The 24,007-nt window shown below is 39.1% G+C and overlaps 3 protein-coding genes and 1 gene segment (V, D, J or C); all 4 read right to left on the bottom strand.

Moving 5' to 3' along the window:
* Positions 1-24,007, bottom strand: part of LOC132958222 (uncharacterized) — an 86,076-nt gene that overhangs the window by 39,302 nt on the left and 22,767 nt on the right. The window lies entirely within an intron of this gene.
* Positions 349-19,350, bottom strand: LOC132958219 (uncharacterized). 6 transcript variants are annotated; one of them, XM_061030924.1, is made up of 5 exons: positions 19,296-19,350; positions 18,443-19,150; positions 8,293-8,418; positions 8,169-8,212; positions 7,747-8,070 (listed from the first exon to the last, which is right to left on the bottom strand). In XM_061030924.1, the coding sequence occupies exons 1-5, from the start codon at positions 19,348-19,350 to the stop codon at positions 7,960-7,962; spliced, it is 1,044 nt and encodes a 347-aa protein (XP_060886907.1). In that variant the 3' UTR covers positions 7,747-7,959. The 6 variants fall into 6 exon arrangements, 5 of the variants coding, with proteins under 5 accessions (XP_060886908.1, XP_060886906.1, XP_060886907.1 ...); XM_061030922.1 differs by lacking the exons at positions 18,443-19,150; positions 19,296-19,350 and adding exons at positions 8,553-9,242; positions 9,380-9,532 and having other exon boundaries at positions 8,169-8,209; XM_061030921.1 differs by lacking the exons at positions 18,443-19,150; positions 19,296-19,350 and adding exons at positions 8,553-9,242; positions 9,380-9,515.
* On the bottom strand, positions 11,511-13,230 carry LOC132958223 (Ig kappa chain V-V region J606-like). The segment is given in 4 exon segments: positions 11,511-11,738; positions 11,832-11,863; positions 12,497-12,547; positions 12,781-13,230. Coding segments are annotated over 4 exon segments (537 nt in total).
* Positions 21,584-23,793, bottom strand: LOC132958793 (uncharacterized). Its single transcript, XM_061031833.1, has 5 exons — positions 23,716-23,793; positions 22,908-23,600; positions 22,263-22,388; positions 22,130-22,173; positions 21,584-22,011 (listed from the first exon to the last, which is right to left on the bottom strand). Exons 1-5 carry the CDS (start codon positions 23,768-23,770, stop codon positions 21,892-21,894), a joined length of 1,038 nt encoding a protein of 345 aa, XP_060887816.1. The 5' UTR covers positions 23,771-23,793; the 3' UTR covers positions 21,584-21,891.

Here is a 24,007-nt window from a genome sequence, read left to right as displayed (position 1 = left end):
GGTGGGGCCGTCTTTATTGTCTGATGTAATGAGGTCAATCTCGAGTCTGTTGCAGCATATACAATACAAATCCTTCAAATAATGTTCTCTGATGACTTTGGCCTGATAAAACATACTTATACTCACTCCCTGTGTATGATGACAATAACCGAGAATGGGTCAGAATTACGGAAGCTCCTTGAGAAACAGAATTGGCGGGGTGTTGCAAAAAGTAATAAAAACATAAAACAGTTCATATCATCCTTCATATTTATTGAACTTGTTGATCTTCAGGGATTTAAAAAAAACCCTGCAACAACATCCGTCTTGCTAGAGTGTAAAAGATAAAGAAACCAGGACAGTGTCACTGCCGTACACCTGTGTACACACATTCATTCATATTGTCTTCCCTTTGTCTTCTTGATCCGTTGGCCCTATGAACACTCAAGGCAGCATAGTGTAGGTTGTCTGCGTCTTCACGTAACTGACAACAAGAAAAAAAATGTCTTCACAATGAAATGTACAGCACAAAAGTGACATATTTTGTTTGATTATTTAATAGTGTACGATACTTACCATTGTAGCTGGACTGGAGTCTTCTGTTGTGAAAGACAAAATTAAACTCCTTTTATTCCGTAGCAATATGCACCCCAACATGATGTAAGCTTCAAGAGCATTAGTTACCTGGACACATGCAGTTTCTGCTTTTCATCTTGTACAAAGAGAAGGCCAACAAAGCAACGAGGATGGTGGTGAATGCCAAAGCTGTGCTCAAGATGTACACCAAGACAGGAGGGTCACCTGAAAACAGTGAAACACAAGAACACATTAACAGACGGACATGTTTTTGGCCTGTTTGTCCATTAAAGCTCCTGTGAAGAGTTTGAAGCTGGTTAAAAAGATGGACTGAAATTAATAGCTACGCCTTGACGGTATATGACCTAAAAAAAGAGCAAAATTTAGCAAAATCGACATAATTAATTAGTGCTTGATTCTCTGCACAATATTCCTTTTTTAGGTTCCTAGTGAGTGATATGTTCGACTTTCAAAGAAAGCAGGATGAGATTGTAACAAAAAACTCACACAGGACAGATACAGGACAAAATCAGCAGAGTGGTAAAAGCAACAGAAGATTTCAGAATGAATAGAGCTGTGTCATCTGTATAACAAGAGATGCTTATCATTTATCTTCCATACCCACACATTTAAAAGTTTTACTTTCATACACCAACATTAGTTGCAAACAACATAGGGGACAAACTATCATCTTTATTCACCCCTGACATCAATATATAACAAGGAAAAAAACATACTCTATACCAATGGTTCCCACACTGGGTTCTGGACTCCTAGAGCGGCGCATGACTTTATCTGCTCTGAGAATGTCAAAATTGGATTTGCACATATTTACAAAAATCCTGATAACACACTTTCTAGGTAGTTTATCGGAGGTCTTTTGGTAAAACGCTACGCTAAGGGTTATCCTTTTTGGATTTTAATTTTTTTTTTAAACATTAAATATTGATGAAAAATTAGAAATTGATGTTAATTTTGACAGCAATTAATCACTTTTTCCATGTGGGTCCTGTGGGGGCATTTCTTTTTGAAAATGTTGAGGTGTCTGTGCAACACAATGGGTAGATGAAGGCCATAGGCAGATGCAATATCCCTAGATAAATGACCAGAAAAATCCCTTTGACTAACTGAAAATTGTAAGATAGGGTCAAACAAATCTGCCTTTTAATTTCCCGTGTAAGTTGGTATACTACAAAATACACTTTTTCTGTTTTCTTGGAAACTTTTTCCATGCTTCCATGAGGTCTGTTGAGGAGACAATGATACTTAGCAGAAAATAGAAATTGTGTTGACATTACCCAATACAAGCGTAATCAATACAAAGATATCCCCCTGATCTGGTTTACTCAGAATGCTGTAACGCACAAATAGCTGCAACTTTTACATTTTGACTCAGCAGTGGAGGGATGCAAGGATTATTACTGCTTCGTAATACTAAAGTCATGATGATTTTGACCAGTATTTTATATTATTTTGATAAGAGACTCCCCTCCTCAAATGATCTATCACCTTTTATTTTATAAAAGACAACTTATGAAAGAGAGTATCATACCCTTTGATTCCAGCTTGGTCCCATCTCCAAACACAATGTGTCCACATGATGCAACAGCGCAGTAGTAGGTCCCAGCATGAGAAAGATTTAGGTTGGTCATTGGCAAATTGTAGACACAACTGTGTGTTTGTGGAGTGTGGTTCCTCTCACACTGATCATTCCTGCCACCATGGGTGTAAATGAGTCCTGAGTGAGATTCTTCAGAGTTTTTGAACCAGTAAACACTGTGTTCTCCATCACAGGTCCCAGGGTGGACTGTACAGGTCAGAGTCATGCTAGCTCCTGGCTTGGTGGTGGTCTCAGACACTGACTGATGGACAGTGGCTTGGATATCTAAATCCTTTGCACTGACAGTTGTACTCTGACAAAATTCAAAGTTATATAAATCACTCCCAATGCAGAAGTAAGTCGCTGAATCTGAAATTCCAAAATCCCAAATCTTCAAGGAATATTTACGGTTTTCAGGATTAAATGAGAAACGTGGGTTGTTATTAAATTTGTCATGAAAGGTGACACGATCATTATGCTTATAGAATGTAGTCATCAGCTGGGGTATCTGTCCCAAAGTTTGCTTATACCAGTAAAACATCATGGCTGTTTCATCTTGACAGGTGCACAGCAAGGTCACACTTTCTCCAACACTGACAGTTTGAAAATGTAAAAATGAACTTTTGGAAGTTGTCGAAAAAGCTGAGGAGAAAAGGAAGACAAAAAGAAAGTTAATTCTTAAATGTTTCCTGTCTTTTGCAAAGACTTGTATGACATCATGCATTAAACTAAAAAAAATATGTTTGTTGTAAAGTCATATAAAATAGTGAACAACTTACCAAAATTGGCCATGAAAAGGCATGTGAAATACAAAGCAAAGGTTGGAGGTGCCATCGTGCTGCGATTGCTGTGATGAATGACTGAAATCTCTACTCCTTCTTCACTCTTCACAGAGGAGACTTTGAATTTGATCGGCCAATCAGGTTGACTGTCTTTTTTTGGAAACGCTGTAAACATGTTCCGTACCCCCTGAATGACAATGATGAACAAAAATAATATAGCTCCTGAACATTGTCTTAAAGAGGACATATTATCCCCCTTTCTCCACCTTTTCAAACAGTCCCCTGTGGTCTAAATGAAACATCTGTTTGTGGTTTGGTGAAAATATAACATGAATCAAGCACCAGAGGAGGTTTGTGACCCTGTATAAACCAGCTCTCTCAGAACGCTGCCTTTTGGTGTGTGTGTCTCTTTAAATGCAATGAGCCCGCCCTGAGTTTTCCTAGTAGACATCACACCTCTGTAGCGAGAATAAAAATGTTGGACCTGCTCAAAAGTTTTTCTCTAGGCTGGGGGTGGAGTCCATGGGTGGAGATACCAGGGGAGGGCAGGGTAATCTTTTAACAGAATCCCACTGTGACATCACAAGTTGAGCAAATTTGAAACTGAGCATTTTTCTCTGTGTTGTTAGACATATGCAGACTACAAACAAAGGACTGGATGGGTTTATTTCACATTTTGTGGGTCGGTAGACACTCAGGTTACCCAGATATATGTTCAGAAACACTGTACAAGTGGATTATTATAATATGTCCCCTTTAAGTTTTTAATATCCTCACCATAAAGTAGCTGTTTCTACTGAACATTGTCAGTTATAGAAATCATTTCTTATATTCATTTAGGAATATTTATACTTTTACTGCTTGATTGCTTCACAGGTAAATGGCTACATAGTTGTGCCAAACTGGAAATAGAGAGTTTGATGGATCTACAATATACACGGTCAAGTTTGCAGGGTTTGACATTTAAAAGTGTGTTCTAAAGTGACAATCTAGGGGTGGCACTCAACAAAGGCCCCGGGATACGATATTATCACGATACTTGAGTCATGAGGATTCATTGCAATTCTAAACATTTTGCGATATGCTGATTGTGATGCAATATATTGGGATTTAACTTTTTTAACTGCTTATCATGTCCACAAAATTTAAAGAGCCCATATTATGCCCTTTTTGGGGTTCGTATATTTAATCTATGTACCTACTTTTGTACGTTCACAATAGCTAAAGTCCGAAAAAAGTGTCTGTTTTCACGTACTGCTCCTCCTTGCTCCCTCTCCGCTCTGAGTCCGTCAGCTACGCTCTGCTGAACCCCCTCTGCAGAACCCCACGTGGGTCAAGTCTGCTCTGATTGGTCTGCCGATCCACTCTGTCGTTATTGGTCAGTTGCTCAGCATGGTTCTCGGAAATGTCCCGCCTCTTTTACCATATTGGGAATGCAGCCACTGGCTCCGTCCGAGGGGAGCATAAACATTAGCACCTTAGCACTACTGTGCTACCGCATGCTACGGCATATCGTGGGCGTGCTACAGAAGTTAACGGGCGTGCAACATGAGCTGCTGGGCTTGCCACAACGAGCCAATGGGCTTAGATCAGTGATCTCACACTGACAATGACGTCGGACTGACAAATATTTATCGAGGGGGGCTAGAACCGAGCGTTACATGTGGCTAATGCTACAGCTAACAGGAGGATGTAGGAGAAGCCGCGTTTTCCGCTGACTTTGAATTTTTGCAAATAGATGTGCCTAAACATGCACAGGACACTTGGAAAACACACTAAAGGGCATATAAAACCAGAAAAAGCATAATATTGGACCTTTAACTAAGTCAAGAACTGTTTTTTCAAATAAGAAAACATTCTCAGTCTATTGATCCCACTTTAGTCTTTTTATTTCTACACAATGAGAGTCAAGCCCACTGAGATCAAAGTCAAACCCCATAAGAGGATGCATGTACCTCCCAAACTGACCTGTTAGTATGTCAGTCTAATTTAACTTCACTGTACACAAACATGTATAGATGACTGTACGACTGCAGGAACTTTTAACAATGCAACTTGTTCAAAATGAGTTGTGCAACCCCTTTAGCAATAAAAGCATTTTTGCTATTATTCTAAAAAAAATATTGATACTTGGCGACCATGAGACGATATAATATCAACACGCAAAATATCGCGATACGAATGCTGTACCTATTTTTTCCCCCCACCTCTAGTGTTCACAAGGACAGGAAGTGACAAGTGACAGGAAGTGACAGAAAGTGACGGACGCTTCAGAGGCTTTTAAATGTGAAGAGCTGCTGCAGAGACGTTGTCTCAGATTCTTCAAGCAGGAGACTCTTTTGTCTTTTGGTTGATGTTAAGTGTTTCATTTTTCTACACTTGGATCATGACGACAGATTTGTAATTTTCTAGAGGTGGCTAGCACTTCAGAGCACTTAGAAGTCCACCACAGCATGTAAAACCTCTAAAAGCAAGAAAAGAGAAGTGGTTTCTTATTATTAAGAAGAAAAGAAAAAGAATAGTGCATTCATTTATTTTAATGAATATTAATCCCATGTTATTTTGTCCTCTTCTCTACAGTACAGAGAATCCATACATGCATAAGTCTGTCCAGTTCATTGTCCGTGCACGTATTGAAAGTGCTTCATTGTGTTTTCTGTTCACCATTATGTTCTTCTCCGCTCTTTAGTTGATACTTTGAATATGTTGAACTACATGAAGCACTGATATACTTGGATATAAAACAAAAATTCTCATTATACAGTAGCATCAGACTTTTGTTGCTTCTTAAACCATTTACAATTTGTTGTTTATCCATCAATTCTTCTCCTCAGACCCCCCCCCCCCCCCCCTCCCTCCCAGCCTCCTGCTGTTAGGTGCATGTGCAAACAAACAAGTCAGGAAGGGCTGCCTTCCAATGTTTTTTGAAATTTTCATGAGTGCATATGAAAATATGAAAAAGGCTAAAGTCTGCACAGTAGGGAACAACTGTAGGAGCCTATTGACCCTTCAAGGTATTACATTTCACATTCAACTTACTGATAAAACACTTAGGGTGTGCGTTTATCAATGGAGCTATCAATCATGGCGTTACATCCCTAAATGCATCACATGACGAATTAAGACTCAACATTTGAGACAGATGTTCATAAATACAGTACTTTGCTGTATTTTACACTGCTGCCTTATAGAGATGTCTTGTGTTTGTTCTTTGCTTCAGTCTGAGCTGCTGCAGGCTGTGGCTTGGAGGCCACAGGCTTTTCTCTCTGACTTTAAAATGGGGCTGAAGCTTCCGCCTGCAGAGCCTAAGTCACAGCATGCTCACACCTTTTTCATCTCAGGAGTCAGAACAACAGTCACACACTGAAAGCTCACACGTATGAAGGCTGCACCCTCAGCCTCCCCTCAGCTTAAAAGAAGGTTTAAATAGACCAGAGGGGATTTTTGCTCACTTTATGCCTGCACACAATGCTGTTTATATAAATGTGATATTTGATGTCTTCATATCCCTTTTGATGCTTCAAATTGAATTGGGGAAATTAAAGATGCTATATCTATCAACATAGGATAATAACTTTTTATTTCCTTTCACCTTCTACTGTTCAAACTTCACTATGCCACATGAAAGGAGCATTGAGCTGGTTGCTTTGTCATATCTCTAAATGTCTATCTCAATGATTTGTGGGGCACTTATACCTTCATGCAATAAATGTCAGCAGAAAGATACTACAATATTTTAAATATGGCACTGACTTAGAACGTTATTTTGTGAAATTTTCAGGGCACAAATAGAAAACTTCATGAAAATGAAAATTGCACTTTTAAGAATTACTTTTTCAGTGCCTTAGAAGCATTACTGATTCATCATCTAATCCAATTTGGAACAGTGGCACAATTATCAGAGGTTAAATACACATAAGAGATAACCAAGAACAAACACTGCAAGTGTAACATGAAAAAGAAAAAGCCTTTTTTAATGAGATTTCTTAGTAGCTGCACAGCCGGACACCATGTTTTCCTAGTCAGACTGCAGATCTTTCATACACATTGAAGAACGCATTTTAACCTGCTGCTGTAACACTACTATTTCCCAGTTTTGGGATCAATAAAGTAACTCTATCTATCTACCTATAAGAAACACTTGAGAGGCAAAAGTAAAACATCAAATGTGAACCAAAGGAATCCCCTGCATCGGTCTTGGAACACCATATACTGTAGGTATTTTGGGCTTTACCTCAGATCAAGACACGTCATCTAACTCAATATGTACAACAAATTTCAAGAAATGTCTTGTATACTTGTGCAACATTGAAAAATCATGCATGTTGAAAGGGGATGTGGGAAAACTAGGTCACATATTTATATTTAAATTTAAATTATATCTAGTGTTTTCCAGTATTAGCTTCTTTGGGTTCTTTGGGCATTACCATTTAAAAAAATAAATAATTTTTATTGACATATTTTTATGCCAACACAATCCAAACAAAAATGAAAACCAACAACCCGACCCATGGATACATACCCACCCACCTTTCTTTGCTGATCTTTAAGTTAGATATCTTTATTTTGAACCTTACTAACCGATCTCAACTAACACGTCATAAATTAACCTCTATAATGTAGCCATTTAGCCATGGACTACTGACCTCATGGCAACAGTTGAATACACATAAAGATACTCCATAGCCAACAGTTTGCAAACAACGGGCTGGCGCAAAATCATATTTGAGTAAAAGAGTAAAAGCCTTGTTAGTAACTTTTATGCATTTTGTCACCAAAACTGCAGAAATTGAAGTGAACCATGACATGTTGGAGAAGCTTGTTCAGTTGGTTTATTGCAGGTAAAGTTTTTACATTGATCATAATAACATGTTATAATGTTGACAAAAGTGGTTAAATTATTCAAATTCAAAACTAATACAACTATTGAAAAGAAGAGGAAAATGATAATTGGACTATATAATTGACTTTGTAATATACATTTACAAAGTCATGTTATTCAGAGACTGAAATAAATCATGCTCAACTTTCCTGCTTTGCGTACAAGTACACACACTCACTCCAGGTGCCGTCGCTCTTTGTTTTTGAACCGTTGAAAGCCGCATATTGCACATTATCTACGTCATGGGAGCTCTGCACATGAGAAGCAGTACATTACTATATGGTATTGTCAAATCAACACATTGAAGTTAAATTGTAATTCTATTTTTTTGTATCCAAACAGTAAATACCTCTGCGGTGGTTGTGATGGGAGCAGAAGGTTCTGCACCAGCTTCTGAAAAACAAAAACAAATAATAAGTATATTCTATGTAAAGTGAACACACGATAGTAATACCAACAGTTTACCATGTTACCTGTGCATTGGTCACACTTTGTCATAATGATCACAATCGCAAGGACAGTAAGTATGACAACCAGGATGGTGTTCAGTACCAAAAAAACAATATTGAAGTATTTTTTCAGAAAAATGTCCACGTCATCTGCGAACACAGAGAGGAGACATCCATTCATTTGTCAGGTACTTCAACACAAATAAATGTATGATTTTTGTATAACACAACAGTTTAAGTTTGGTTGTAGTCGAAATGACAGAACTTCACATAAAGTTGATTACTGTGAAAGTCCAGTTTAGTCCCATCTCCAAACACAATGTGTCCACATGATGCAACAGCGCAGTAGTAGGTCCCAGCATGAGAAAGATTTAGGTTGGTCATTGGCAAATTGTAGACACAACTGTGTGTTTGTGGAGTGTGGTTCCTCTCACACTGATCATTCCTGCCACCATGGGTGTAAATGAGTCCTGAGTGAGATTCTTCAGAGTTTTTGAACCAGTAAACACTGTGTTCTCCATCACAGGTCCCAGTGTGGACTGTACAGGTCAGAGTCATGCTAGCTCCTGGCTTGGTGGTGGTCTCAGACACTGACTGATGGACAATGGCTTGGATATCTAAATCCTTTGCACTGACAGTTGTACTCTGACAAAATTCAAAGTTATATAAATCACTCCCAATGCAGAAGTAAGTCGCTGAATCTGAAATTCCAAAATCCCAAATCTTCAAGGAATATTTACGGTTTTCAGGATTAAATGAGAAACGTGGGTTGTTATTAAATTTGTCATGAAAGGTGACACGATCATTATGCTTATAGAATGTAGTCATCAGCTGGGGTATCTGTCCCAAAGTTTGCTTATACCAGTAAAACATCATGGCTGTTTCATCTTGACAGGTGCACAGCAAGGTCACACTTTCTCCAACACTGACAGTTTGAAAATGTAAAAATGAACTTTTGGAAGTTGTCGAAAAAGCTGAGGAGAAAAGGAAGACAAAAAGAAAGTTAATTCTTAAATGTTTCCTGTCTTTTGCAAAGACTTGTATGACATCATGCATTAAACTAAAAAAAATATGTTTGTTGTAAAGTCATATAAAATAGTGAACAACTTACCAAAATTGGCCATGAAAAGGCATGTGAAATACAAAGCAAAGGTTGGAGGTGCCATCGTGCTGCGATTGCTGTGATGAATGATTGAAATCTCTACTCCTTCTTCACTCTTCACAGAGGAGACTTTGAATTTGATCGGCCAATCAGGTTGACTGTCTTTTTTTGGAAACAGTGAGCACACGTTCAGTACAGCGTGGATGGGTAATGCTGGTACTTGAGAAGGACAAAAACAACATAACAAACATTTGCTTTGGATTATGTTTCCTGAATAAAAAGGTTCTTTGGGAAATATCACATTTTTAGGTATTCTGGCTGTTTCCATCTCTTTTGGTTAAACTGATGTGGGAAGACAGCAGGAGTTCATCATACAGGAACCATCTTTTCCACACATTTGTTTCCAATCTGAATACATCCAGTAAAGCATAGCATTAATAGAAAGGCATTTGTCATTATAGCCTCGGACTCTTTTGCTTTGTCCACCATTTCCGGGTTGTTTTGACCCGCAAATAATGTCAAGCCTTATGACTGACCCGTACCCCAGGCAAGCTGTTTAAGACTTTAAAGATGACTATATTGAAATAGCCAGTCTTTATGCTGTTGCTGGTTTTTTAACTCAGAAAAGACATGTTAGTAATAATATAAACGCTTTCATTTTACTGGAGCTTGGAAAATCTAATCTTATTTAAATTGCAACAAAATTAAAATAGGCAAAAAAAATGCCAACAAATCAGTTGGATCTAAAACATTTAAAACTGCTATCTGTGGATAAACATCCATGATGTTCATCAGGGGAAGTTGCACACAGTACTTAAAGAAACGCCTCATCTTTGTTCTTGTCTCATGTCTGAGCTGGTGCAGGCTGTCGCTTGGAGGCAACACATCCAAGCATTCTTCCTGTTTAAGCGTGGACTGAAGTGTCGGCCTGCAGAAGCCGGCTCACATTGGTCACACCTTATTCACCACAGGAGTGAGAACCGGAGTCAAACACTGATAGGTTTCACCCTCAGCCCACATCTCTGCCTAGAAGAAGTCATGAAAATACCAAAAGGAACAAGTTAGTGGAGTGGTACATACGTGCATGCAGAGGATGAACCAGCTGTTCACTACACGCATGATGTTTGTCGATAACATCATCATCCACTCGTATGCAGTGCATTTTCCTGATAACTTCCTGCTGCATGCATACATCGGTTCACCCCGACTTCACACAATATTTTAAAAACGGGCTAGTACGAAAAACTGCGAGTAAAGTCCAGATGATAAAAATGACTGTTTAGAATCACACCTGAAGCGCACCATGAAAGTTGTGGAAATCTTTTAGGACTTTAGTGTTTGTGTGAAAACACCATTTGATGCACATTAGATATAAGAAGCATCACATTTTTAACCTATTTTATGAAGTCTGAGTCATAAGTAGCAAATGTACGACATCAATTATGACTTGATAATCCACTGAATGGCACTTCCCTCTGGTTTGGAACCACCACAGGGTAATCTGGGAGTGACTTCTGATAATGTGCTCAACTTCCACTGAACTAATTTGAAGAAATGCATTTGAACAAATAAAAAGTTGTTTCTAAGTGATGCTGCAAAATGTTTTTGGTACTTGGCCAAACTGCATGTAAAGTTTTACAAAGTTTTATATTTCTCCTATATTAGTTTCTTTGTGAGTATCTGCAAGAATCAAGAACATTTACAATTAAAACTAACAAAACCCTTGTGGGTCAGACAGTATCATATCATACAGGGCTCAGAGTTCCCTACATACTTGATGGAACACTGCACTTTGAGAATGAAGGCTTATTGAGGATGGATAGAGTCTCCAAAAGTATATGGGGGGTGGGGGCAGAGCCTCAAATGATCGAGCTTTCGAAAGCCATGAGAAAAGAATGCGACTCTCCTGTGGAGATGCATTTGCAGCGACAAGAATTTTTTTTATCTCACTACAAATGTATTTTTACTTCTATAAAATCAGGGTTTCCCCTCCTACAAACTGTCTTTTCTTTTTTCAGACACTCATTTTGCAATCAGGAAATCAGCTCATAAGATAAGCAGAACAAAAACCACAGAGGTAACTTCAGCGCCTGTTGTCACAACGATTGCAGAAATGAATGTACACCATGGCACGTTATTGGAGAAGCTTGTTCAGTGGCTTTATTGCAGGGAAAGTATTTACACTGACACTTTGTCACCATGTCATTGTCATTGTATTTCAGGAATTGAAATGAAAACATGCCCAGCTTTACTGCGTTACACCAAAGTACACACATTCACTCCAGGTGTCGTCTCTTCTTCCTTTTGATCTGATGATTTGGCTCTCTCTTGCCGCTCCACGTTGGACAAAGTCTTCATCTCTGAGACTCTGCACAGGAGAAGAATTAGGATGTAAAAACTGTATATGACTGTAAAATCCCATTGTGTAATTGTCAGAGAAATGTTCATCGAAAGCAAATACCTCAGCGCTCGTGTTGTTTGGATTGAAAAGTTCTAAAAAACAGAGACAACAGAGTACGTATAGTCAACTGAACAAACAATATACATTATTGGCCCGAATATAAGACAACACTGATTGGAAGAGGACACCCCTATTTGAAGACAAGTTAAAACCAAATGCTATAAAGGAGAGACATTTTTTTTACATAGTTGTAACACAAGAACAAATGGAATTAAATTAGTTAGGTTGTTATTTTTAACACCTGTTCAAAATCATATTTTCAATATCTTGTATCTTATTAAATTGTCACAAATTCTTAATCATCCACAGAATAATGTTTTTCCTGCGGCAGGGCCAAAGAGAGGGGGGGTCATCTATGGACAGAATGCTATGTTGTGATAATTGGCTTCACAACTCCTTCACTGGACCTACTTTTGAGCCACTTTGTTCTGGACAATCACTGTGTGTCTGTGCAGCAGTGAGTGACAACACACCTTAGTCGTGAGCGCTACACTCGCTATACTCGCTCTGTCTATTGTTGTGTATATTGGCATTCAAAAGTCTAAAGCCAAAATGTAACACAACCCGACTTTTTCAGGTGTTTTTCAAGGGTAAAAAAAAAACCTGTCTTCTATTCAGACCTATACAGAAAATACCAAATGTACTTTACTTTTTTTTAAAGTTACCTCTGCATTGGTTGCAGATTTTCTTGACGATCACACACACGAAGAAGGCCACTACAACAGCCAGGGCGGTGATTAGAACCAAATATATGATACTAGATATAACTTCAGAGTGTTGTTCCATGTCCTCTGTAAATACAGACATTAGAAAATGTTAAATGTCATTTTTTTGGCAGGTGCTTTGATCCAAAGAAACGTACAAGTGTGTAAAAAAAGCAGTAATCATCACTAGTAACCATAGCAACCATAACTAATGAGATACAAACATTTAATAAAAAGTCACCTACCCCACAAATTCAGTTTGGTTCCATTGCCAAACAATGTTTGTTCACATGCAGTCGCAACACAGAAGTATGTCCCATCATCCGCGTAGCTGAGGTTCCTCATGACGAGGTTGTACACACAGGTAACGTTTCTACTCTCAGTCCTCCTGCAGATCTGGTTCTTTTGTCCGGATGGGTGAACCGTTTGTGGAGCAGAATGAGGAGCGTTTCTCAGCCACATGACACCAGTGTATTCTGCTGCACAGTGGGTGGTGTGAACAGAACAGCTGAGAGTCACAGAGTCTCCAGGCTGGGCTGACAGAGACTCTGGGTGCTGGACAACAGAGTCACTCATCATGTTCTCACCATGGGAAACAAATCAGACCATTTTAATCGGCAGCATTATACAACCCCAGATTCAAAGAAGTTGTGACGTTTGGTAAAATGTATATAAAAACAGAATCTGATGATTTGTAAAACCCAAATTTTAATTGAAAATAGCACAAAAACAACATTTCAATTTAATTGTTTTTGGAAAATGATATGCCCAATTTGAATTTCATGCTGACAACATGTTTAAAAAAATTTGGCAGCAAAACACTGGAAAAATCGAGAAATGCTTAAAAAAACTCCTGTTGGAACATCTAATGTAGATAAGGTTAACTGCCAACAGGTAGATAAATTGATCGGGTATAAAGCAGAATTTAACAATCCTCAAAAGTTTTCTCAATGTAAAAGTGCAAATAACCTGGGGATTGTACCATCTACAGTACATACAATCGTTAAAACATTTCTGAGAATCTGAGAAATCTCTGTATGTAGGGGAAATAGCATAAACAAACTATATTGGGTGGCCCTGATCTTTGGGCCCTGCATTGAGAACAGACACAGTTCTGTAATCGACATAATTGCAGTGGTAGGAACACTTCCAGAAGCCATTGTCTGCATAGAAACCCAATCCACAGATGACTGCCTTTTCTGCACCCGAGGTCATTTAAGATGAACCCAAGCAAAGTGAAAAACTATCCTGAGGTCGGACGAGTCAAAATCTGACTTTCTCAGATTCCTCCGGGCTAAAGAGGAGAGGGACCATCGAGCTTGCTATCAGTGCTCAGTTCAAAAGCCAGCCTCTGTGATGGTATGGGGGTGTATAAACCCTGAACAGTTAAAGCAGCTGAAATCCTTCATTCAGCAACGGTGGGACAACATTCCACTTTCAAAATGACAGAAATTGGTCTCCTCAGTTCCACAAACGCTAACAAACACTGTTAATACAAAAAGTGATGCAACTGTGTGGTTGACTTGACCCTGTCACATTTTTTTTTCCAATGTATTGCTGACATTGGATTTTAAATTTCTCAGTTTCAGCATTGGATAAGTTCTCTTTATGCTATTTTCAATTGAAATGGGTTCTCAGTGTTTTGCAAATCATCACATTCTATATCTATTTACATTTCACACGACTTCCCAACTCTTTTTTTGATATGAGGTTTGCGTTAACTTTCACTCTAAGTACCTTTGAATGCTTTCTTAATGAATAATAAAATGAAGACAATAGATACCTTTCAGCATCAAAAAGGTTCCTGATCCAAACTGAATATCGTTTGAGGTCAAAACTCCACAGAAGTATGTCCCGGTGTCTTCCCAGGTCGCTGCAGATATACTCAGATTACTGCTGACACTGTTGAATTTGACTGAATGACGGCGTTCAAATTGATTGACTAATGTACTGAGATTATATTTGGGGTTGAATGTTGCCACATGCTGAAGTCTCTTCCCTGTTGTCAGTTTGTACCACATTCTTCTGAGCATTTCACTCTTCATGTGACACTCAACAGTGGCTGAATCTCCGAGCGTCACAGTTTGGAAAGACACAGGCTGAAAGATGTTGCTTAACTGCGCCACACCTGAAACACACACACACACACACACACACACACACATACACACACACACACACACACACACAGGGTATATAAAGAGCTGAAGTAGGAGATTGTAAAGATTACATGAGTGTGTTTTTAATACTCACACAGAGTCCAGAGAAGGCAAACATTCACAGAGTACAGCATCATCCTGTCTGCGTCTTCTCCTCAGCAGCTCTGACTTAACAAATACACAACTTGTACTGAATGCGGCCACACTGTCTGACCTAATTGGTCCACCATTCTCAACTTGCAGCATATGAGAAAAGCAGCTTTGTGGTTATCAGCAGCGTTGCGCTGGCTTCTGGTTAATTTCAGTCTGTTAACAGTCTGTTGCTCACGTACAGATCCTTACACGGCTAAAGTCAAAAATGTCAGTCAGCTTTATTGGCCGGGTGTGTGTGTGCACTGTTGAGGAAATTACTAAGAATTGACTTCACACATGCAATGATTCAGTAGAGTCATATGGCTTACGTTGAAGAAAGTTTGTATATAGGCCTACAAGAATGCTCCGGAGCAGAGATATGGAGTAACAGGACACGTCTGATGTTGTGTCCCTGCTATGCCAATTCTGCCTAAATCTCCATAAGGCTCTGCATATATATAGAAAATACATTATTGATGCCAGGGTCATATTGACCCACCCAGTGGCGGGTCTAGACCACTTTTACTGAGGGGGCCAAACTGGGGCCAGTTGTTTTGTCAGAGGGGAACATTAAACCCAGGTGAAAAATAGACAAAGATGATCGCTTTTATATATATATATATATATATATATATCCTTTAGTAGGGGTGGCCACAGGGGGGACCAAGTTCAGTGTTACTGGGACACTGGCCCCTGTTGGCCCCTGCCTAGAACCGCCCATGGACCCATCTAAACTAGGATGTGATGTCTAGAATAATTTGGAACAGACACAAAGTCTAAGAAACCACATTGCAGATAAAGGGGAAGACCCTTGACACGTTTAGCTGTGCTTGCTTTCTAGTCACAGCTGAACTCGATCAGCTCTGACATCAGAGAACAGTGAATAAACATAATGATGTCTGTACATTTAAATCTAAACACATAGGTCCAGAAAATTCCACCACATGCACATACAAGGAGTTTGACGGTGGTTAACTTTGCTCTGTACAAACATTAAAAACCTTAAACGCTATTAAGGTTAATGAGTGGTGATTCATATGACATATTATTGTATCGTATAGAAAGGTGGCTTGGTCCTCTCTCTAAGAGAGAGAGATGTGACATTCATTGGCATTTTTTCAATACAAAGTGCTTACAGTGATATTACCATCTCACCTCTCAAGACTTCTTCAACTCTTAAATGTTTGCTTTTGAAAATCAGAAACGATCTTCAAAAAAAAAGACTGTTACATGTTCCTTGAGTCAGGAGTGGGAAAGTTCTGGAACAAATCACAATAACCGATTGACATAAATGCACTTTTCCATGTTACAAGGCGGCTGTGACTCAGCTGGTGGAGTCGTTATCTCAACCGGAAGGTCGGGGGTTCGATCCCCAGCTCCCCAAACGCTTTGAGTAGTCAGAAGACTAAAGAATAAGCTCACGTCGATATATTGTACCAAGTCCAGTTCATGTACCTTTTGGACATTTAAGATGATGTATTTTTAAACCTCTTAACCTCTGTAATAAATTGTTAACATTAGTGTACGTATTTTATTTTTTTGTTTTCTTAACATTCTTAACTATTGGATATTTCAGTTTTAGTACATTTTATAGGCGTTATCTTCAACGTCTGCTTTTCAATGTGGCTGCAGGAGCTGGGGTGCTGTCACACTCAGCATGGTGTTGCATGCTTCTAGGACGAAGAAGACTTGTCTGACTGATATAAAAGAGTAAAGTAAATGTTATCATGGTCTACAATCAGCTGAGAGGCAGCTTGTTAAGCTTCCTGTTTCAAAAGTCAATAATGTGGCTGCCGGCTTATTTGGGCCCATTCTCTGGAGTTTCAGGATGAGAGCCAGATCTGCAGAGATCTGTGGTAGATGAAGGTACTGTAGAGGTCAGCTAAGCTCGCAGGGGTGTGACATCATACTGTGTGGGCCTCGTTCCTCTTGGCCGAATTGTTTTTAAAGGAAATGTCACTTAACCTACTCACATGACCCTGAGTTAAAGCCGGAGTTCAGTGAGGAGGTTTGTAGTAATAATGATCTGAAAAACTCATGACTCAGTCTATTATGGGATGCAACTTATTGATTAAAGCAGCATATCTATGTGTTCAGAATTTCATTGGCTACAAGAAACGTGGACCAATTACATTCAACTATGTAAATCCTTAGTCATGGACACCTCTAGGGTTATATGATTGGCAGTCTGTATATGGTGATACATCTTTTTTTTAAAGATTTATTTTTGGGCTTTTCGTGCCTTTAAAGGAGAGATAGGACAGTGGATAGAGTCAGAAATCAGGGCGAGAGAGAGAGTGGGGAATGACATGCGGGAAAGCAGCCACAGGTGGGATTTGAACCTGGGCCGCCCACTTGGAGGACCATAGCTTCCATACATGGGGCACACACACTAACCAATGCGCCACCAGCGCCGCTATGGTGTTTATTTTGAAACTGACCTGATGCTGTATGCGTTTCCTGTGCCTGACTTCCTGTCCAGGTTGATCTGCTCTTTTTAGATTAACAGATTCTGCCAGTGGGCTCAAAAATAGACACAGCACTTAATATAAGCGTAGCTAGACCAATACAAACCTAATCTTTTTCTGTCTGTGAAAAAACATTTCTATTTCATTTTACTTTGGCTTTAGACCAACTCACTTTTACTCCTGACTTATGATTAGTACAGATAAGCAGAGCGATATTCTCTGATAAATAAAATGAGCAATCAAAGCCCCAAAGTAACATCTGGATTAAATATGCACACGTGTTGTTTCAAATTCAGTGATTTAGTTTTGATCAAGTTTATTGGATCATTTAAAAAATAAAACTTACATACAAAGAAATACAAATAATAGAGTTTACAACAAGGTTCTATAGGGTTTCAATGAAAAGTATTACACTCACAGTAATTATTTTCTATATTGTAAACATTATTCACAAGAAATTCATATGTACAAAAAACAAGATAATTTCGATAATTTCAGAGGATGTTTAACCTGCTTCATTTCAGTAAAACTCGCTCCTTTACATTTTTCCACACAGATCCAAATTTACATTAACTCTTTAAATGGGCGGTTAGAAAACCTGTCTCACTTTAGAAATGTAACCCGTGCAGTTTTTACTTCCTTAAGCTGTGGTACACACATTCACTCCAGGTTGGATCCCTCTGTGCTCTTGATCTTGTCAGGTTGACAGCAGCATAATAGACGTGGTGTGTGTTTTGGTAACCCTAGTGACAAAATAGACAACAATGCAATAATGCAGTAAATGTTCAGCTGTAATTCAATAGTCATTTAAATGTGAGCTATTTTGTTCACCTCTGCTGTGGCTGAAGTCAAATTTTCAGACTCTGATTGAGACACAAATAATATTCAAATTAAAAGCTGTGCAAAGGAAATATAAGATTTGTAGAATAAACAGTCCTACCTGGAGAGTGGCTGCTGTTCCTCTTCTTCATCAAGCAGACTGTAAAGGCCAGTAAAGCAGAGAGCGTGGAGGTCAATGTCACAGCTCCCCTCCAGAAGAAAGAAGAGTCTGCAGATACAGACAGGAGAAACAGAGATGTTGCATGTGTTCTATTTTCTTTGTTAAATTTGTTTAAGCACAAAGAGTTCCTTTCATATAAGTTATTTACCTGTAAAGTCCAGCTTGGTCCCGTTTCCAAACAGAATGTGTCCACATGAAGCGACAGCGCAGTAGTAGGTTCCAATATGAGAAAGATTGAGGTTCTTCATTGGCAAGTTGTAAGCACAGGTGTGTGTTTGTGAGTTAACGTTCCTCACACACTGATCATTCCCGCCTCCATGAGTGTAAATTAGTCCTGGATGAGATTCCTCAGAGTTTTTGAACCAGTAAACACTGTGTTCTCCATCACAGGTCCCAGTGTGGACTGTACAGTTCAGAGTCACAGAGCCTCCTGGCTGGTTGGTCTCAGATGCAGACTGATGGACCACAGCTGGGACGTTTAAACCTGAACCCTGCACACTGACAATAGTGCTCTCCAACATTTCCAATGCAGACAAGTAGCAGTTTATGCAGTAATACGTAGCTGAGTCCGAAACACGCAGATCTGCGATTGTCAAATGGTTTTTACCATTTTGAGTATCCAGTGAGAAGCGCTGATTTCCTTTGAATGCACCATGAAAAGTGCCATTTCTATCAAACAAGTAGAATGTAGAGATGAGCCTCGGTTTCTGTCCCAGCACCTGTTTATACCAATAAATCCTTGCAGCAACGTTAACTTCATAGAAACATTTCAGGATCAAGCTCTGCCCAGATTGTACAGATACAAAACCATTCTCTTCACCAACGGATGATGACAGATTTACAGCAGTCGTCCAAACTGAAATGAGATGAAACACGTGTCACAAGTGATGTAGATGTAATCTAACGAGACAAAAGTCAGCATAACCTGAACACATATTGAACACATTTGAATACTGAATGATTATACACTTCAAGGCATAAGTCACAACATCACAACTCACCGATTTCCCCCAGTAACAAATATGTTAGACAGATAGCAAACGCTGACGATGTCATCGTGCCACTCAGGTGTGAAATGAAAGGACCTTGATGGGTGTCTCTACATGTAGGAGACGAGACGATGCCTGATTGGTCAGCGGAAGTGACGCTGCAAAATGTCCTAGTCAGGAAACTTCACGGTCTCTGCCGCATACAGTGCCATTTTCGTTTCTTTTTTTTCAGAAAAGGTTCATATGTTAAGAGATTACCTTTGAATACAACATAATGAGGTCAAGAAAAAGGGCACACCGGTTTCTGGTTCCTTTTTTAAAATTTTTCTCTATTTTAATGAACCACAGCAATGAAACTAAATATTTTTTATCAGTATAAATTATGAGTTTGTTTAAAAAGTTAGATAAGTAGGATTTCGTTTTACAAGCACACCCGCATCCTGCTAAAAACCGCAAACGTTGGTGCTCTGAAAGACATACTTGTATGTGGGTGAAAAAGTCAACAGGTCAGAGGGTAATGGTTGCATAATATTCTTTCCACGTTATTTCATATAAACCACAGTGACAAAACCTTTAAGTGTGCTCTGTAGAGGCTGTGTTACTTCAACACCTGATAAAAATCTGCTTCTCAGCAAAAGGCAGAGCAGCAGCAGACGTTCATCTGTATTAGATTTAGAGCAGCTGTGCATTAGAGGCAGTACAATACACGGCTGGTGTAGTTACACCTAATCTAAAAAGATGTCAATATCAATCAATTAAGTTTATTTAGGATAAACATGTAAATCCAGCTGAACATATGCTGTACATAGCGAAAAAGCAGAGCCAATGAAAATCGCAATGATTAAAGAACAGGAAGAGAGGGGGGAAACAGAAAACACGAGTAGCCTTTTCATGACAAGAAGACTTAGATGTTAACATGTAAAATAAAGTATTTAGCATAGACTGTAAATATTTATGGATGAAGCCCTGAGTAATGTCACCCATCTGTTACTGCAGGGGGCTTTGGAAGCCCGTCAATGGTGGTCACCATGGTGGAAATTCTGTCTAAACCTAAGTTTCGGTCAACCTAACTCTGGGCAAAGAGCCTGGCCCGTATTCACAAACTGAGAATTAAATCCTTTCAAGGAGCCCTGAATCACTCCTAAGCTAAAAATCCATTGGCCGTATTCACAAAGCCTCCTAAGTACTAAGAGCTGCTCCAAGTGACAAAATCCTAAGAAAATTATTAGAATCAGGACTTTTTCTAATAATTTCCCCTCAAAGGTAGGACTAGATCCTTGTAAAGATAAAAGTTATTCACAAAGTGTTTTAGCCCTTAAGAGAGCTCCTAAGGTGTAAAAGTGTTAGGAGTAGTGAGGAGGACTTTTAACAGACTTAAGAGTTTCTCAAGCTGAGGAGGAAATAGAGAAATGTTCTCCAAACACGACATGAAGAATATTTTTGACTCTAGTTGGGCAGAACAGACAAAAATGATTTGTGCAGATGTTTCAATCCATCTCTGATTTTTTCAGTACAAAGTGAGACATGAGTTTCTCTTCATGTGCTCACCTCCACAGGTGCATCCAATCACTAATTAACACCCTTAACCTGCTGATGTAACTTCAGCAGGCGAAGAAGCTGCTGCACAAGTGAACATGTGATTTCAAACATCTTGTAGGCTATACATTAAAAAAACATCTTACATATTATCACAGATTATGATTTCAGTGTTTAGAATTACACAATGTCTGACTAGATTGTATGTTTGACTTTTTTCTAATTTTTTTTTTATTAACTAATCACAGCTTCTGAAAAAATGTATCATACATAGTGATGGGGTCAACCTCGCCTCCTCACTAAGATAAAAGTTTCTGTCTCTTCCTCGCTCAGAGTTGCCCTGATAATGTTCCTAAATCACTCCCCGGCTAAGACTCCTTGCTAGGATATTTTTAAGCTAAGTCAGGAGCTCTTTGAGAGGATTCTCAGAGTTTTTGTGAATACGGGCCTAGCAATAATTTTTAGCTTAGGAACATTCTCAGAGCAACTCTGAGCGAGGAAGTGACAGAAACGTATTTCTTAGTGAGGAGGCGAGGTTGACCCCGTCACTTGGTATGATCCATTTTTTTAGAAGCTGTGATTGGTTAAGTTAAAAAAAAAATGCACTAAAATCAATCAGGTCAGCCACACACATTATTAAAATAACTCTTATCCTTCATAAAATCAAAACAGATGAGTGATAGAAATAATTAATCCCTGGTACAGTGTGTGTCATTAAAGACAAGCCATTCAGACCAATTTCATTTATTGAACCAGACTGTAATCATGTTTATTTATTTATTTGTTGACATGGGTGTCTATGTGACTTCAGCGGCTCCTGCAGTTATCCATTCTCGCTCCCCGATTTCCTACTCCGCTGTCCTGTCCATCAAACAAATGCATAAAAGCCCCCAAATTAAGCTTTTTAGCTGGGAATAAAGGGCACTTTGGTAAAAAAAACAAAGCACATACAGTTAAGGGAAAAACAAATTAAACATATTCAAAGACATTTGATTCACAAAGTTTACAAGTCTTCAAAAATACAAAACAAAACCAAGTCAAGCTGAAATAGTAACAAAGAAACAATTGACTTCTACTGCTTTACGCTGGAGTACACACACTCGTCTTTGGTTGTGTTTCTCTGTCTCCTCGATGTGTTGGGCATATTAACGTTAAGAGTGGCATAGAAGAGGTTGTCTGCTTCTCTGTGACCCTGTAGAAATATGAACAAGTCTATCACAGTTAGGACCTTGAGAAAGGTTAAAACCATGTCAAGAGATGCAATAAAAATGTTTTTGAATGGTAATTCAACAGACAATGAAAAGTCTCACCTCATGGTTTCTTATGGCAGGAGCAGAAAATCTAGCTTGAGCCTCTGATCGTGAAAAGAAAAACACTCATAAATAAAAGTTGAATATTTATTGGACATAAGAAGGAAGATATAATCAGTGTTAGCTACCATACCTTGAGATAGGAGACGGTTTCTTTTGTTCATCTTGTACAGTAAGAAGGCCATGACGACTATCAGGATGGTCGCAAATATCAAAGCTCCACTCAAGAAATACACCAAGGCAGGAGAGTTCAGGCCATCTGTCGGTAAAGTCAGACATGACACACAGAGCTTTGAGTTTTATGTCAGTGTTCATGTCTGGTTTGATTAGGCAGTTATCATGCGTCACGAGATAACCTTGGATGAAAAGATTTTCCCACCATTTCTCCCGACATTAAATCTTTACTTTCATGAAATAAAACACTTTGGGGGTGCTGGTAGCACATGTGTCACATGTACGGAGGCTGTGGTCCTATAGGTTGACATCCAGCCTGTGGATACTGTCCCACATGTCATACCCCAATCCCCCCCCGCCAGTTTTCTACTAAATCCACTGTACTTTTTATTGGGTCTGGTTTTATTGAACAGTGTGGCTTGTGTCACTTTTATGTGGGACTACAGATGGAAATTAGCAACTCGATAATTCTGGTGCAACAATCTGTTCTTTGTAAAAAAGTTCAAAGCCATTACACACTCTCCCCTGATAAACAAAATAAATGATGATTCAGGTTATTACCACTTTTTTCAAAGAAGACGACTTGTGATAAAGAGTAACTTACCTCCAAAGTCCAACTTGGTCCCGTTTCCAAACAGAATGTGTCCGCATGAAGCGACAGCGCAGTAGTACGTCCCAATATTAGAAACATGTAGGTTTTTCATTGGCAAGTTGTAGACACAGGTGTTTGTTTGTGAGTTAGCTTTCCTCACACACTGATCATTCTTGCCTCCATGGGTGTAAATGAATCCTGGGTGAGAGTTTTTGAACCAGTAAACACTGTGCTCTCCATCACAGGTCCCAGGGTGGACTGTACAGTTCAGAGTCACAGAGCCTCCTGGCTCGATGGTCTCTGATGCAGTCTGATGGACCACAGCTGGGATGTTCACTCCTGGACCTTTTACACTGACAATCACGGTTTCCTGAATTTTTAATGTGGAGTAAAAACAGCTTAAGCAGTGGTAGGTAGCTGAGTCAAACATGTTCAAATCTGAGATGGTTAGGTGATAATGACCATTTTGAGCGTCCAATGTGAAGCGTTGATTGTCTTTAAATTCACCATGAGAAATATTAGCTCCTCCGTATTTGGTGAATTCAGAGACAAGGCTTAATTTCTCTCCGATTGTTTGCTTGTACCAATAAACGTTTGAGGTGGAAGAATAATCATCTTTGAAGTCACATGTTAAAGTCAAGCTCTCCCCAGCTTCTCGTCTCTCATGACGAACTGATGGAGACAATTTTAGAGAAACTGTCCATGCTGAAATGAAATGACAGACAAAGTTACCATTTGTTAAAAATGCATGGAATTTTACATAGAAAACCTCATAAATTATATGGAAGTAAAAGACATTTGAGCAATAAAAACAACTCACCAATTTCCCCCAGGACCAAACATGTCAGGTAGACAACAACAGTTGGAGATGTCATCGTGTTCAAATTGTCGTTCTGAATGAAAGAGCACTGGCAGTTTCTCCCCTCTTCATAGACCAGGCTGCGTTTGATTGGCCAAAAAGAATTAGCATGTTAAGCTATAGGAAATACTGTATACTCACATGCTCACTGTTCCTGGTTGTTGTGCTGTGGGTTTGCTCTCTCTCTTTCCTGTGTTCAGCCAAATGCTGCCTTCACCCAGTGATGGTAGCTGAAAGAGCTCACCTGTGAGCA

The sequence above is a fragment of the Labrus mixtus genome, chromosome 23, assembly GCF_963584025.1.
Source record: "Labrus mixtus chromosome 23, fLabMix1.1, whole genome shotgun sequence".
Lineage (NCBI taxonomy): Eukaryota > Metazoa > Chordata > Actinopteri > Labriformes > Labridae > Labrus > Labrus mixtus.
This window is presented reverse-complemented; position numbering and strand designations above follow the sequence as displayed.

Excerpts from the sequence above, each read along its gene's own strand:
- LOC132958219 (XM_061030923.1), bottom strand. The coding sequence starts at position 3,184 with ATGTCCTCTTTAAGACAATGTTCAGGAGCTATATTATTTTTGTTCATC. Across the intron at positions 2,798-2,934 it reads CCTTTTCATGGCCAATTTTG|CTTTTTCGACAACTTCCAAA; the intron begins GTAAGTTGTTCA and ends TTTTCTCCTCAG. Across the intron at positions 781-2,107 it reads GACCAAGCTGGAATCAAAGG|GTGACCCTCCTGTCTTGGTG; the intron begins GTATGATACTCT and ends CACTGTTTTCAG.
- LOC132958793 (XM_061031833.1), bottom strand. The coding sequence starts at position 23,770 with ATGACATCTCCAACTGTTGTTGTCTACCTGACATGTTTGGTCCTGGGG. Across the intron at positions 23,601-23,715 it reads TTTGGTCCTGGGGGAAATTG|CATGGACAGTTTCTCTAAAA; the intron begins GTGAGTTGTTTT and ends ATTTCATTTCAG. Across the intron at positions 22,389-22,907 it reads GACCAAGTTGGACTTTGGAG|ATGGCCTGAACTCTCCTGCC; the intron begins GTAAGTTACTCT and ends CTTTACCGACAG.